At 39.1% G+C, this 15,419-nt stretch overlaps 1 protein-coding gene across 1 annotated transcript; it reads left to right on the top strand.

Moving 5' to 3' along the window:
* Positions 1–1,851: 1,851 nt before the first annotated feature.
* On the top strand, positions 1,852–15,419 carry CCDC112 (coiled-coil domain containing 112). Its single transcript, XM_035100267.2, has 10 exons — positions 1,852–1,941; positions 2,694–2,764; positions 3,814–3,935; positions 5,491–5,580; positions 6,247–6,322; positions 8,270–8,654; positions 11,404–11,823; positions 14,055–14,153; positions 14,750–14,868; positions 14,943–15,419. Exons 1-10 carry the CDS (start codon positions 1,891–1,893, stop codon positions 14,971–14,973), a joined length of 1,464 nt encoding a protein of 487 aa, XP_034956158.2. The 5' UTR covers positions 1,852–1,890; the 3' UTR covers positions 14,974–15,419.

Raw genomic sequence — 15,419 nt, forward strand, 5'->3', positions numbered from 1 at the left:
GTATGCAACAAAATAAACATGGAAACATAGGCTGTGAGACATTTAAATATACCCTTGTGAGTTCCAAAATTTCTGCTTCCCTTACTGTAGACAGAGTTTACTTACAAACTCTCCAAGGTCAGATTCATGCCCTTTTCCATACAGCATTCAGAAAAAGTTGCACAGACACCTTCACTGTAATCTTTTTGGTGTCTACTAAAAACATTCTTGTTTAGACAAGCCAGATGCTTAGAAAGCAGAGGAAATTTTTTAATGATTTAAAGTAGAGCTGTGAATTTTTCCTCAGTATGATTGTTTTATCTTTTTGAAAACGCTTTGAGATTTTTTTTTTTTACAATCAAGTGGTGTATAAATTTTATGAAATAAAATAAAATAAATAAAAGTCTTGTGACATTTAAATGTGAAGGCAATTGAGAAGAGCAGGTTCAGTCACTGATTTATCTGTTTCCAGAGTTTGACTGTAAATTACCGGTATTTCTGTTATGGTTCATGGTTCTTGAAAAAGATTTAATAAGCTTGATGCAGAATACCCAATTCTGTACCGTAAATTCACCTGCAGCCACCTGCTGTCTCAAGACAAACATACAAACGCAGCAAAGGAGGAAGGAAAAATTAATGCTGCCAAGCAATGACAGCCAGTCTGAGTTTTAGCAGTAGAATTTCCAGGTCAAAATTAATGAGTAGCCAGTATGTGTCACATCCACTCCTCTAGGGGTAACGTCTGCATTTATGAATTTGCTTCTTAGGGATAGGGAGTGTTCACATTACCAGTTTAGAGATCAGTAAAGTTCTTTAATCCGTGGATTCCACAGAGCTTTCCTCCCAGCTCTTCGCATCATCGTAGCTTCATTAGTGCCAGATTCATTTCTGTTTGTGTTCACGCCAAGGCATACCTGCCAAGCGGCCCAGAAAAAAACAGGACACCCCGGGGTTTTTCGCGTGAGGTTGCGGTGGTCATTTTGGGTGCTGCACTCTCGCCCCGAAAATGTGCTTTATTTGGAGGAGAGTGAAGCGCGGGTCATGCGACTCACCAGGCAGCGCATCCCAGTATTGGGTCTGAGAAACTTGGATGGTATGCTAGGAGTGTTGGGTGGTGGGAGGGATGTCTCACCACACGGATGCTCAATGCATATCCTGCATAGGGCTCACTTACACCTCCTCTCTTCCCACTGCCCCCCCCCGAAAACCGCTCTTTGGTGCTTAATTGGAGCAAATAGAAATTCAGATTTTCTCCAGATTGACATTTGCTCCAATTTAGCACTAAATAGCGGGTTTTCCCCAGGAAAGGTACGAAGCAAGTGGGAAACCGCTTCGACCCGTGTCTAGAATTGCCTTAAAGAATAAATGCAATCCTAAATATCTATCCTCTGAAGTCTGCTTTGGGATAGATGACCCTTTCAGCTGTGCGATTTTGATTCTGTACTGTGTGCTGCTGTGGCCGTCACAGTGGCATGGAACGCTGTTGTCCAATACAGGTGTGTCAAAATCCTGGCAACCTTGAAATTATCACCCATGAGAGCATGTTACTGTTTTTCAGAATTGTTTTTAGATGTCCCTAATGTTGCTAAATATGCTTTTTTAATTGCCTTGTTTAGCTGTTTGCCGCCTTGGGCTTCTTTGGGAGCCAGGGCGGGACAGAAATGTAAGAAGGGAATAAATGAAATGCGGGGTTTTCTCCATCGATTCCTATGCAGAGGCAACCACCGCGGAAGCAGCAACGAAAAGAAACTTCCACTGAGGGAGAAACTGGCGCTCTATCTTCTTCTATGCGGGAATAGCGCTGCTTAGCCCCGCCCCAATGTGACGTCGTCGAGTCACGGGACTCACGTGGTTCATAGGCAACGGTGATAGGTCAACAATGCAGCCCCGCCCTGTTTGAGGGCTTCCAACATGGCCGCCCTAGCAACGGTAGCACCTGCGGCGGTAACCAGGAGCGACCAGGTAAATTCTCCCCATCACCCTCAAACTATATCGTGCTTCTTCTCTGTGGGTTCCTGAATGAGGTTCTCCGGGGAGGAAAGGCGGAGATCGAGGGTTACACGGGACCTCGCTGGTTTCATACACCTGTCTGAAAACTACCACCGTTGCTCTCTAGGCGGTTTGGGCCTCGATTTATGCGTCTATTCTTCCCGCAAATAAAGGGACCCGGATCCCTCAGGACCGGCTCAGTCATGAAGCAGCGGGGATCTGGATACTGGGAAGGCGGCGGATCCGCACGCGCCCACCTTATGGCCCTTGTGTACAGGCAGTATTATGTGCGTGAAAGTTTTGGTGTGCTCTGAGTTTGCCACCAAATGCCACAGTAAAGTAGTGAATCTTGCTCTGTACATAGCTGTCAACTTTTCCCTTTTCTCCCGAGGAATCCTATTCGGAATAAGGGAATTTCCCTTAAAAAGGGGGAAAAGTTGACAGCTAGGTCTGTAAGGATCTTGTAGATACATATTGTGATGAGATAATGTGTTAGAATGTTTTAATGTGGAATTTAAATTCCCTTATTTGATTTGGCATTAGTGGTGTAATTAAACTGACAAAGATTCAGGTGAAAGACGACTGAATCAGGCAGTCATCTTTTTTTAAGCACCCTTTAAATACCCCCCCCCCCACAGTTGTTTCTGATTAAAGCATTTCTTCTCATGTTTTGGGTAGAATCACGGTTTTTTCAGTAATTCATTTGTTTTTCAACAAAATTTCAGAACAGCAAGATGAAAGCTGATCAGCTCAAGAAAGCTGAATTCATAAGAGAAGGGGACAAACTAAAAAAAGAGTAAGTATATATTTTCTATTGTTGTAAGAAACATAGTTCAAAATTACAAAGAAGCAGTTATTTTTTTATCAGAAATTATAACAGGGTGGTGCCTTGGAACTCATATAGATCAATATTCTTGTTTAATACAGATGGTTATAATAATCTTTAAAGGAAGTATAATCTTTGTTCAGCTTTAAAAAGGAGACTTTTGGATCATTTTGATGACCCCCTCCTATAGAGTTCATATAGTACAAACATGTGCAGCCCAATCCTATGCATGTTTACCCAGAAACAAGCCCTACTGTATAACACACTAGTAAATGTGCATAGGATTGTAGCTATTAGCAAAGCCCAATCAAATAAGAAAAAGTTCTTAAATCATAACATTTCCACTCAGTATGATTAGTTTAAAAGGAGCAAAATTTCTCCTTTATTATGTGACTGCTGAATTTTATGTTACAATAGACTTGTCCCTAAGATAACCCTTATGAAATTTGATTTGTAGGAAGGCTTTGATCAACATCCAATTTATTATTAATTAGCATTCCTAAAGACATACACTGGAGAGTATTGCCTTTGTGGTACTTACATGTTTTACGCTGCAGGGCATTTGGCTTGAGCAGCATTTTAATCAGGAAAAAGTGGCAGGATATGTGTATACAATGCTACTTTTCAGGGGGTTATTTTAATGAAATAGTTTTCTTTAAGTGAACAGTCTTGATCACAGATCTCCTGGTCATGCCTAGTTTGCCCTTAAATGAGGTGTGTTTTTATGGAAATTATTCTTTTATATTTTTCTGAAAGTGATGTGGTTTAAGACTATTTATTGATTCATTTTTTACTTATTACTAGAATAATTTACAGGTTCAAACTATAGACTAATTAAAAGATTTATTGTATTTGGTTTGCTTGGGTGGATGCATTTTAACTGAAAAATATGAGTAGTGTATTTTTTTGTATTGCATGGAGACTTAACTGGTCAAAACTTTTTATTTTTGATTTAATTGGTACCAATGTATATTCTGTTATTTGTCAAATATGCATTTTAAACCAAACTTTGTCCCTAGACTTCTGAGCATTGAAAAGGATAAAAATATCATTCTCTTCAACAAGAAGAATGACTTCAGGATGGAATATAACACATTGGAAGAACTGGAACATAAACTGACTAAGAACCGGAAAGCAGAAAGTAAAATATTGTTTTCATTATATATATTTATTCATTTACCAGTTTGATAATAACTGAAAAAATTTCCTGCTACATTTTATGCCCCACAAACACCACAAAAGGTAAAGGTAGCTGTGTTGGCCCATTAAAATTTCCAAAATCTATATTAGGGTAATACCTTTATTAGGCTAACTAAAGTCTCACAAAATAGTGTGCAAGCTTCAAGTATTCCAGAATGCTTAATCAGACTATATGGTAAACAAAACAATGAGCGGGGAGAGGAATATGCTGGGTGGTAAAGCCATGAGTTTGCATCTTGTAAGAACCTTAAGATGAAACTTGGGAGAGGGTAGCACATATGCGAATAAGGCTCTGTAGTATTGTAGCTGCTCATTTTATTTAAATTATAATGTCAGTTATAATGAACACAAATGAAAATGATTTTTAAATGCATTTTCACAGTGTGTATAAAATATTTTTGCCCAACTTATTTTTAAAGAATAAAATATCCCCCCCCCCCCGCTTTAAAAACAGGTATATGCACATGTTACAGCATCAAAATACCCAAATGTAGCACTTTCCTATGATCATTTTTGGAAGCACTTCCTATTAGGTGCCATGGGAGATTTACTAGAATCAACAGTTGCTCCACTCACAGATTGGGCTCTTAAGCTTTCCCTTCAAATGACACCCCCCTGAAAAGCTGCCTGCCAAGACCGGGAGGTCTCCAAAGTGGCATCCTAAAAGGCATGAGAACTACCATCAGAATGAGTTTTTTGCTCCTCTCTGCCATGAGATAGAGCAGTAGTCTTCAACATTTTCAGACCTAGAACCCACCTTTAACCAGGGTGGATTTGATTTACCGGTAAATCAAATTGATTTAAATCACGATTTAAATCACTAGTCAGTAAGACTTGATTTGAATCATTTTTTCTACAGAAAGACTCATTCTTGCTGGTATAATCTTAATTTTTACAACCAGATGAAGGTTTCATTTTTGGCATAACAAATTTTCAGAGTAGTTTTTACAGTTATATCAAAAATTACTGATTTGGTTATACTATTAGAAATACATAGACAGATAATTATGAAATTATTGTGAGGCTTAATAAGTTAATTGTTTATATTTGGACAACTTTTCTGCTGTACTTTATTGGAAGGAGAAAAATAACCATTCCTTAATAACAATTTAAACAATTTATTTAACTAAAACAATAACAATACAGCATCTGTATCCATGTTTGTGGTTAAACGTTTGTTTGTTTGTTTTTTAAAAAAAACTTAGACTGAGTTTTAGCACACATGAAAAACTTAAAACAAATCCTTATTTCCTGATGATCAGCCTTTGGACTATAATGTAACTTAGATAGAAAACTATCTTTAGAAATATTTTCCTCCAAAAGCATTTTATTTTAAAAATCCAATTTATTATTTGTGAATTGGAATACCTACACCCTTAAGGAATTGTTGGATTGGGGCAGCAAACATTATGCTGATTTCAGTAGAATTTCCATAGAATGGACTGAAGATGTTTTGAAATGAAGGTGTAAGGTGTGTTTTTTTTTTGCTTTCACAGAAGCTAATATCCAACAAAATTTGGGCAGAATTTATAATAATGTTAAAGGACTCCAGCGACAATTAAAACACGTGAAGCCAACCCCAGAATGTAAGTCTTATTACTAATGTTTTTTCTAGGAAACAGAAAATCCTTATAATTTGCTTGAATAATTGTGTTGCAGATGGACACTTTCCTTGTGTTTTAGCTCTGAAAGGGTTTTCATTGTGCACTTGGCTGATATTGGATTAAACTGAACACAGTTGCAGCCCAGTTTACAAAGTCTGCAGTCCTCTGCTCACATACTAGAGACTTAATCTAATGGAAGTCAATGAGACTTATTTCTGATGAGACCTTCATTATATCATGTTGAAGGTCTCTTCTGTGTTGGCCTGTAACTTATAAGAGCAGGGATCTGCCAACCTGCTTTTATTCAATGAAGGTTAATTTCAGTTTAGCTGTGATAGGTGGAAGTGTCATTTCATTATGTGATCAAGCTCACTCGTTTGTGATGTAATAATAAAAATAATATATTGTACCCCGCCCATCTTACTAGAACTGGGTTATTATAGATCTATTCCTGGCATAAATTCACTAGGTAGCTGTTGAAGGATATTTGGATATGATGTTTGCATTAGCAGAAGTGTCCTGGTTTTATCTCATTTCCCTTCTCTTTAAATTTGGTTATTTTACAATGTGTTCGTATTTTTAAAGCATCTGCTGTGAGCAAACCTCTCTATCTTAATATATAAACATAACTTTCTCTCTATTTTGTAGTTGTTGACGGACTCAGAGAAATGATGGAAGAAGCTGAAATGGCAATAAATACTTTTAAAGAAGAACAGCAACAAATGTATTTTATTTTTATTTAAAGCATTCATATTCTGACTCAGGCATCCCCAAACATCCCTCCAGATGTTTTGGACTACAATTCCCATCTTCCCCGACCACTGGTCCTGTTAGCTAGGGATCATGGGAGTTGTAGGCCAAAACATCTGGAGGGCCGCAGTTTGGGGATGCCTGTTCTGACTGTTTTTGATAGAGCTAAGGTGGTTAATAGCAAAGTTAAAGCAATATAACAACACTAGAAGCAGAACAGAGAATAAAAAGTAACTACTAAATCAGTTTCTAGCAGTTAAAAGTTGTTCAGTTTAACATTTATGGGTTGAAATCCGGCCCTTAAAAGGAAGGTTTTAGCAATTTAAGCCTTTTTTAAAAATGGTTTTAACAAGCCACTTAAAAAGGGGCATGGTGTAAGTCATTTTGGAGAGAGTTCCAGAGTCTGGGCACAGCTACCATGAAAGCCTTCTTGTCTTGTACATCATATTGCTCTGGTTTAAAATCTGGTAGTTCTTATACTAGAAGAGCCTTCCCCAACCTGGTGCCCTTTAGATGTTTTTGACTACAATTCCCATCAGCCTCAGCCAGCATGGCCAATGATGAAGTATTATGAGAACTTTACTCAAGAACATCTGGAGGGCACTAGATTGGAGAAAGCCATACTAGAATACTGTAGAATGTTATTTCTAAACCTATAGGAGCTTTTATGTCTTGCAATATAATTTACACCAGAATTGGCATAGGAGCTAGCAATGCAATCATATGCATGTCTACTCAGTAGTAAGTTCCAATGATGATGGTCTGTTCACTCCTAGGTAAGTGGGTATAGAATTCCAGCCTAAGAGTCTTTGGTTCATTTGTCATCTATGCCATGGATGTCGTAACTGATCCTGATTATTCTGACTTACCTGGTACCATCTTGTAAAGCCGGTGGGGATTGGAGTAGGGCTCTGAAATGGCCTGTGCCAGAGTGTCAGCCTCCTCACGTCCCCGTCTGGCCACCCTCCTTACCCCACTCCTCCTCTTCCACGGCAACGGTGGTCGAAATGAATATAAATAGTTTTTTTAAAAGAACTGTTTGTTTATTATTTGGTTCAGTACCTAAGACTTTAAGGCTGCAGTCCTATACACACTTACCTGAGGGTAAGTTCGTTTGAACTCAATAGGACTTCTGAATAGCTATGAATAGGATTGTATTGTTGGTGATTTTTAAAAGGTAAACTATGTCGTTTCCCAATTTTCAGGAATGCAAGCTGTCCTACATTTACATAGACAAGAGAGTGTTTATATGACCTTTTGGCATAAATACTGTCTGAAAACTTACTATTCCAACATTTTGCTGCCACTGTCAGGCTCCAAATGTTGAACACATCCAAAAATGTAGGCATCCTCAGTGGAATTTTTGACTCTGATCAGCATGCCTTCCAAAACTACTTTTGCTAATCTACTCAGTTTCAAACATATTTTTCCAGGGAGGATGGGCAAGCATGGTTGGTACTAGTCACATAGTTATCCATATCTTACTGTCTTTAGGATTAGTTACAGGTAGGTAGCCGTGTTGGTCTGACGTAGTCGAAACAAAATAAATTTGTTTTAAAAATTAAATAATAAAAATTAAATAATAATAAAAATGAAAAATGAAAAATAACAAAAATAAAAAATTCAGTCATCTCACCCCTTGCTTTTTCATGCAAGACCATTTGCAGTCATTTACAGTCGTCAACAGCTATCAGTCAGTCAATCACCCATACCCCTCCTCACCCTTTCTCTATATATAAGCGTCTGGGGACTTCTATTTCAGTGTATCTGAAGAGGTGTGCATGCACACGAAAGCTCATACCAAAATAAAAAACTTAGTTGGTCTTTAAGGTGCTGCTGGAAGGAATTTTTTTATTTTGTCTTTAGGATTGTTGAATAATTATGCTAATTGTTAATGGTTTATTAATTATGCTTATTTCAGATATGAGGAGCTTATGAGAGAGGAGAAGACAGCTACTAATGAGATTAATGCGTTGGAGAGAAAAATTGAGCTCTGGGCATTAAGTACTACAGGAACAGGGAAAATGTTCAAACAAGGCATGCTTGTAGAGGATAAAAAGACACAAAATCACCTGCCTCATGGAGTGCTTGAGCTTGAAAAATTCCTTCAACAGACAGGGGAGAAGCAAGGAGGTTGGGATGTATATGATCACCAAGAATTTTTGAAATTGTGGACAAAGCATAAAGGAAAACCATCGTACATTGATGAAGTCCTTGATTATCTTCCTAACAGAACAAGGGAGGGTATTCTGCAGCATGAGAAATGGTATCAAGAATTTCTAATTTTAGAAGCGCAAAAAAAGGAGGTGAGATAATTTTGCTAATTGGTGTTTGCCATTTTTACAACTTTGTGTCAAAAACGATGATACAGTTCACCCTCTTTTCTTCATCTCTAGTTCTGCTGCTATGGCTTTCTTTTCCTTTGCTGGTAAGCAGGACATGCTACTTTTAAAATATTCAGTAGGTGGTAGTATTCTGTCATTTTATCCAGGAGAAAACATTATTGTGCCCTTGAGAGAAAAACGTCTCCTTCATAGGGTTTTGTACAGGGCCACACTCCTCCCACCTTGCAAACTTTATTGTTCAATGCCTCAGCTTTGTACTGTCAGAGAGCATAACTTTGCAGCGTTAGACACACACTTAGTAGTTTCTCTAATCACCATCTGTATTGGTATTGACCTGAAGTTTATTCCTTGTTGAGATGTTTAGCCACAGATGGGAATTGTTCTCTGCTTCCTTACACAGTTGTGGCTTCAGTTTATTGGAGTGTTGGCTATGAGGAGATTCCATATCCTTCTGTATCCTGTGGAGCCATTGAACCTCACCTTGGTGCTGCTGCTGTTTCTGCTGTTATCCTAGGAGCTGCCTTTTCTGCAGCCTTCTCTGTTTCCTTTGCCCTCTTGCCTATTGTAGGGGCTGCTGAGATAGCTGCTGTCACTGTGGCTACTACTAAGCCATTTCCTAGCTTCTTTTGACTTACCCCACCTTATGGTTGTGGGTGCCTACTCCACAGCTACCATCACTCTGTTTTTCTGTTCTCTCCTTAGCACCCCTTGTCCTCAGCCCCTTCTCTAGAAATTGAGTGGAATATGAAAGTTGCTATTGCCCTCCACTAACATATCCCAAACATCTGTCTGAGCCAGTCAGATCAGGGGTGTGCCACTTCGTCCTAGTGGCCACTGACCCTAATCTTAATTATTTATGAAAACAGAATTTTTTAAAGAACCCAGCTACTCTGTCAATTAAAAAAAAATAAAGATTGCTAAAAAAAATTGTTTTCTCAAAGGATTACATGCCCAGGTTTTTGGGTAATTGTAATCCTGATCATTTCCTGAACAGTTTACAGAGTAAGGGTCATTCTGTACATTACTTCACTGCATAGAGGCTTCATAACATGGCTGTTTTTAATTCGTGGGGAACAGCTTAGGGTACAGGTGTGGCAGTTTTTGCCGTACTAGCACATACCTTTTCTTTCTGGAATTTTGTTCTGGCAAGCATAATCTGAAATCTCTTAAATTGCAGTGGTATTTAAGCAACAAGCCAAACAGGTACAGTGTCTTGGGAATAAGTATGGAGTTACTCATTCTGCCTGAACCTTGTGTTAAAGCCCAACTGCTGCTGCTTCTTTGCAGATTTGAGTGAGAAGGGAGTTGCTTGCCATAGAGAAGCTTTAGGCAGGTAGATGAAACTTATTTTCACACAATATGGGGCTTCCCCTTAGCTGGCAGGAAAATAGTTGGGTATTTTGTGTGTGTGTGGAATTGTGATGTTGATTTGAGAACTGGCAACTAAAAGGATTAAATACCTCCTCCCACCCAAAGTTCTCTCTTGCAAATTGTGTCTGCTTGACCCAGATTTCCATAGGAGAATCAATGACTAGGCCAGTGGTTTTCAAACAGTGTGTCGTGGCACCCTGGGGTGCCTTGAATGATGATCAGAGGTGCCACAGGCAACACTGGCCTCTGTCCCTCTCGTGTCTCTGCCTCCCAAAGGCTTGCACAGCTGTTTGTTGCAGCAGCCAAGGCTACAATGTGCTCCGCAGGCAAATGGGCTGGCCAGGGGGTGCAAGGAAGCAAGCAGGTAAGGGAGCCCAGGCAGCCAGTTGGGAATAGACAGACAAGTCCCAGGTCTGTGTGGGGCAGTGTGAGGAGGCACCTCTCTTTGGGGCAGGAGGGGCAGCTCAGAGACCGGGGTGGCAACTGTGACTGCCCGGAGGACTCACAAGGAGAAGGGAGAGGAGAGGAGGCTGAGGGAGCCCTCCACAAGGGAGGATGAGAGGCTGCCAGCTCTGCAGGCAAGGGGTAACATCACAGGGCTCCTGAGCCCCACATGGGGGGCTGCAGAAAGAATGTAGTTGGTTAAGGGAGCTGTGGACTCAAAAAGGTTGAAAACCTCTGGACTAGGCATTAAAGAAGTTGGGGCAGAACCTGTAATTTGCCTTAAGTTAAATGCCAAAGGCATGAATGAGTCAATGCCAGCTACATTATTTCAGCCCTGTTTAAATCAAGAGGACAACAACAGTGATGTGGGTTACAGAACTGCCTCTTATATGGCAAGGTTTTATACAGACTGGTTAAGTAAATACCACAGTAAGCTTGCAACTTACTCGGGAGTTATGTTTCGGGAATTGCATCTAAAGCCAAAATTACATATAGTCAGAACACATTGAGTTCAGTGGCAGATGGGATTGCCAAAGTCATTTTATTGGAACCCTGTCCCCTTTTCACCCCTTTAATTTTGTTCAAAAAATATTTGCCACATACATAAAGCTGAATATGCACAGGTTAATTGTGCATAAGTTGCAAGTTTACTATATTGGCATTTGATGTGGAGGGTTCAAAGCATTGTTAAGTGGTTTGTTGAGGAAAATCTCATAAAATTCTGTTAAGAAACCACACCTACTTTTTCATTCTACATGAAAAATAGCCAAGTTCCTAATTAACATGAGTTTCTAATAGTGAGTAAGGATTTTGAAATATATTGTTCATCTTTGATAGCCCTCAGAAAGCTGGAACTAATGTGACAATATCATCTGCTTTAATTGGTCTGTTCTAGTCCATTCAAAAATGGAAGATAAAAAAGCTACAAGAGAGAGAAAAAATCTTAGCCCAAAAGAAGGAGAAGCCAGAGGAAGGGCTCGCTACAGCTATACTACAGCACGCAGCAGCCCAGAAGCAAAAAGCTGAAGAGGAAAGGAAAAAACGACTGAAGGAACTTGAATTGTGGAAAAGGCAAAAAGCAACAGAATATGCAATGAAACAGGCTGCTCAGCTACAAGAAGAGGAAGAGAAGGAGAAGAAAAAGCAGAAGGAACGTCAGAGGCAAATTCAGATAAAGTTGCTGTTGGAAGACTACAGTAGGCAGAAAAAGGAGGAGGAAGAGCTTTTGAGACTTGAGAAGGAAAAGAGAGAGGAAGCTGAAAGGGAAGAGAAGAGAAGAATTGCTGCAGAAGAAATTCCTAAGTTCCAAGAGCGAGTGAGTATTGATCTCCTGCATATTTACTTCAGATTCCTCATTGTATAGCAAAACAGAACAAAGATACCAAAATACACAGTATCAAAATGCATGACAGGTTTCTTAGCAATACATGTTGCTCTCTACACCTGCATTTAATTGGTGCTGTCTGTGGTGCAGCAACAAGTTCCATTGCTTACTATTACAGGTTTATCTCTTTGCCCAGGGTGAGTAAGAATTGAGACAAACTTGTGAGTGTTCAATTGCTGTATAATACTGGAACCAATACTTTGAGCTGCATGTCTCCTCCTCTTCTCCTGGAAAAGGGAGAAGGACTAACTATATGTGCTGTTTCCAAAGCACACACCTTCCACCTTCAAGGCTGCATGCTGGGCTCCTCCCTGGGCAACATTCTTCAAGTGGGCAGAGAGGAAAGCAATGGGTGAGACAAATTATTCCAAAGCTTTGCATTGGAAATAGGTGCCCCAATTGGCCCTCTCTCTCTGCAAGAGTGGGAAGTGGAAAGAAAGAAATGCAAATATACTGTGGCCAGTTTGTTATCTGTACTTTCTCTGTTAGAGAGGTAGTAGTAGTAGTAGAAGAAGAAGAAGAAGAAGAAGAAGAAGAAGAAGAAGAAGAAGAAGAAGAAGAAGAAGAAGAAGAAGAGATAGATAGATAGATAGATAGATAGATAGATAGATAGATAGATAGATATTATTTATACCCCACTCGTCTGGCTGGGTTTCCCCAGATGACAGTCCTGGCTGATAGTTCCCTCTCCCCTTGATGTGGGTTGGAGAAAGAGAATATTTCTGTATTTTATCTCTGAAATGTATTTGCCACCCTTCAGATAATTGGCACTTATTGGGCAGTTACAAAACAGTAAAAGAAAAGTATTTTTGCTTGGGGTAGGTAAGAATTGGATTCAGGCAAGGCAAATGTGTATCCTACTCCTGCTGTTGTTTCACTGGCTGAGTCTTGCTCCATCATCCCTCAAAGAGGCTGTTGGTATAGGTTTGTTTGTGTCAGAAAGTTTACATACCATTTGCTTGTAAGTAAGCCTCTAAGTGGTTTACAAAAGTATGAAATAAATAAAATTATCATTAAAAACAGTTGCTTAAAATACTTAAAAGATTATTAAAATCAACAGTACCTAAAAGAAATAAAACACATGTAACTTCTACATGTCTGGATAGGCTAGCTGAAACAAAAATGTTTTAAGCAGCTGCTAAAAAGAGTCAGTGAAGATGCCTGCCTGACGTCAGTAGGTATAAAGTTCCAAAGTAGGTGCTGCACTTTGCACTAGAACCAACTGCCCTGCAGCAGGGGAGGAAAAAATGGTGAGCTGTCGTCACAGCCACCTTTTCTAATAGCATGTTTTACTCTCTTAATAGTATGTTCTTGTTCCTACTGATCTAATTAATGTAAGCTGCCCCAGGAGCCTTGTTGGTTGAAGAGGGAATAGAAATAGTTTTAAGTAAATAACCATTACAAAAACCCAGATATTTTAAGATAAAGGTCACTGCATAAAATAACTAAAAACTCTAAAAGTTGGATATGTTTAAAAGAGTGGAAAAATAAAAGCTTGTTTGACTAGTGCTAAAATGATGGCAAAGTAGGTGCCAGGCAAGTCTTCCGGGGGGGGGGGGGAGATCTACAGCTGAGATTCCACCACCAAAAAGGATCTCCTGTCTCTACCCGCCTTACTTCCAAAGCCTGTGACATCTGGAAAAGAGTCTCTAGAGTAGATATAATGTGGGCAGAATGATAAAGAGAAATTGGTTGAGCAGATACTACCATGCAGATCCCAAAAGATGTGCACCAGCGCGTAGAGTTAAGCCTGGAAGGGAACAGTGACCCATTGAGGTTGTGGAGAAAGCACAGTGCTTAAAGGCAGCTTGACATTCATTATCTTCTAGGACTTGGGGAGGGAAGTTTGTATACATGAAAATAACTCCCTCCCTGTGTCCTCTGGGGAGTAAATAGTGCAAAAGCGGGAAAGGTCAGGCAAGAGTATGAAGGATGGGGTGTGTGTGTGTGAATTCCAACCCTGATTGTTTGTAAGGTTAACTTAGCAGAGGGCTTTGTGTACTAACTTTTGCTTAACGTTACTCTCAAAAAGAGTTGGTTGATCTTGGTTATTTAAACACTGTTGCATAAGAAGTTGCTTTGTTTTGCTTGAAAATTACTACTATTAGTCCTAAAGAGATTTTTTTCATTGTATTTTTTTTCTTTCGTTGTATTTTATTCAGGATTTATCTAAACTTGTGTTTAAGATTCAAGAAAAGCAGGCAAAGGAAGACAAAAAGATAGAAAAAGAAAGAAGATTGAGAGAAAAGTTGAGAGAGAAGGTAATACATGAATTTGTGAAGCAGCTCCATCCTAATCCATTTGTTCACACTTCACACACCATCCATTCCCTCCTCCCATTGACTCCATTTGAAATTTCCCATCCACACCACCACCACATGCAAATTGCAGCAGCTGAGGACTGAACTTGGATCAGGACCAGGTATTGGGGACCTTAACACTCCTCTTCCAGCAATGATCCTAACCCATATTGAACCCTTCCTACCCGTAGTTTGCATTGCTGAAATAGGAATGAATGGATCATTTTTGGTAGTATAATCAGGAGGCATTGGTGGTCTGATCTGCTGTAGAGAGTGGAGGACTTTGCCTGCCTTGATGGCCCTGATCTGACTCAGGGAGGATTCTCCCCTTTGAATTTTTAACTGAAAACCTTGAGGGTTCCCCCCTGAAAATGCTGATTCTTCTTTAGTTCCATTTATGTTACAACTCACATTAAATATTTGTTTTAATCACAAAGTGAGTCCAAGGCAAAACAACAGCAATGGATGGCTTGCATTTTGGCTTCTACATAATAGCTACTGTTTGCAGTTGCCTTTTAGGATGATTTTTTAAGTTTTTAAGTTTTCACTGTCAACAGGTTGAAATGAATGTAACTCGAGACCCATGTAGGCTGTTGAAGCCTACAAAAGTTTGGGAAGAACGAACAAAAGAGATTGGACCAGAAGGTTCAGGGCCACTTCTGCATATTCCGCACAGGTAAGGAAACAAAAGCTATTTGTATGTTTTCATGTAATTCATCCCAGAATATTTACCCCTCTTTATCTTTATAGGGCTGTCCCAAGCTGGCGACAAGGACTATAGCTGGATGGCTGCACAGTTTTATTAGAAGATACGCAAAAGAATGTATAAATTTCCTGAATATTTTTAATTGTCTTACTATTCCTGTTATTGTTTTTGTAATACTTTATTATTTATTATTATTATGTTTTTATACAGAGTATGAATTTATGTAAATTTGCATTCTATGTCATGTACATTTGATCTTTTATTTAACATCCTTATGTGGATTACAGCAAAAATTACTAGTTAAATGTGTAAAAATGCACTGTTTCGTACTTCATTTGAATTTTCTTATTTCCCCCCTGGAATCTGTATTCAGCAATTTAGTTCTAGGCATGTGACTAGAAATGAATGCACTGTTTTATAATAAATTTAATAACATTATAAATTCTTTTTTGCTGCATTATTGAGTTGCTAATTCAAATTTGTCCCATACTATTTTACTTATTATCTTACATTTATATATT

This window comes from Zootoca vivipara, chromosome 11 (assembly GCF_963506605.1).
Source record: "Zootoca vivipara chromosome 11, rZooViv1.1, whole genome shotgun sequence".
In the NCBI taxonomy this organism is placed as follows: domain Eukaryota; kingdom Metazoa; phylum Chordata; class Lepidosauria; order Squamata; family Lacertidae; genus Zootoca; species Zootoca vivipara.

What these genes read in the sequence shown, in the direction of transcription:
- CCDC112 (XM_035100267.2), top strand. Translation starts at nt 1,891, where the DNA reads ATGGCCGCCCTAGCAACGGTAGCACCTGCGGCGGTAACCAGGAGCGAC. An exon ending in TAAGAACCGGAAAGCAGAAA is followed by an intron (nt 3,936 to 5,490) that starts GTAAAATATTGT and finishes TTGCTTTCACAG; the next exon opens with AAGCTAATATCCAACAAAAT. An exon ending in CGTGAAGCCAACCCCAGAAT is followed by an intron (nt 5,581 to 6,246) that starts GTAAGTCTTATT and finishes TCTATTTTGTAG; the next exon opens with TTGTTGACGGACTCAGAGAA.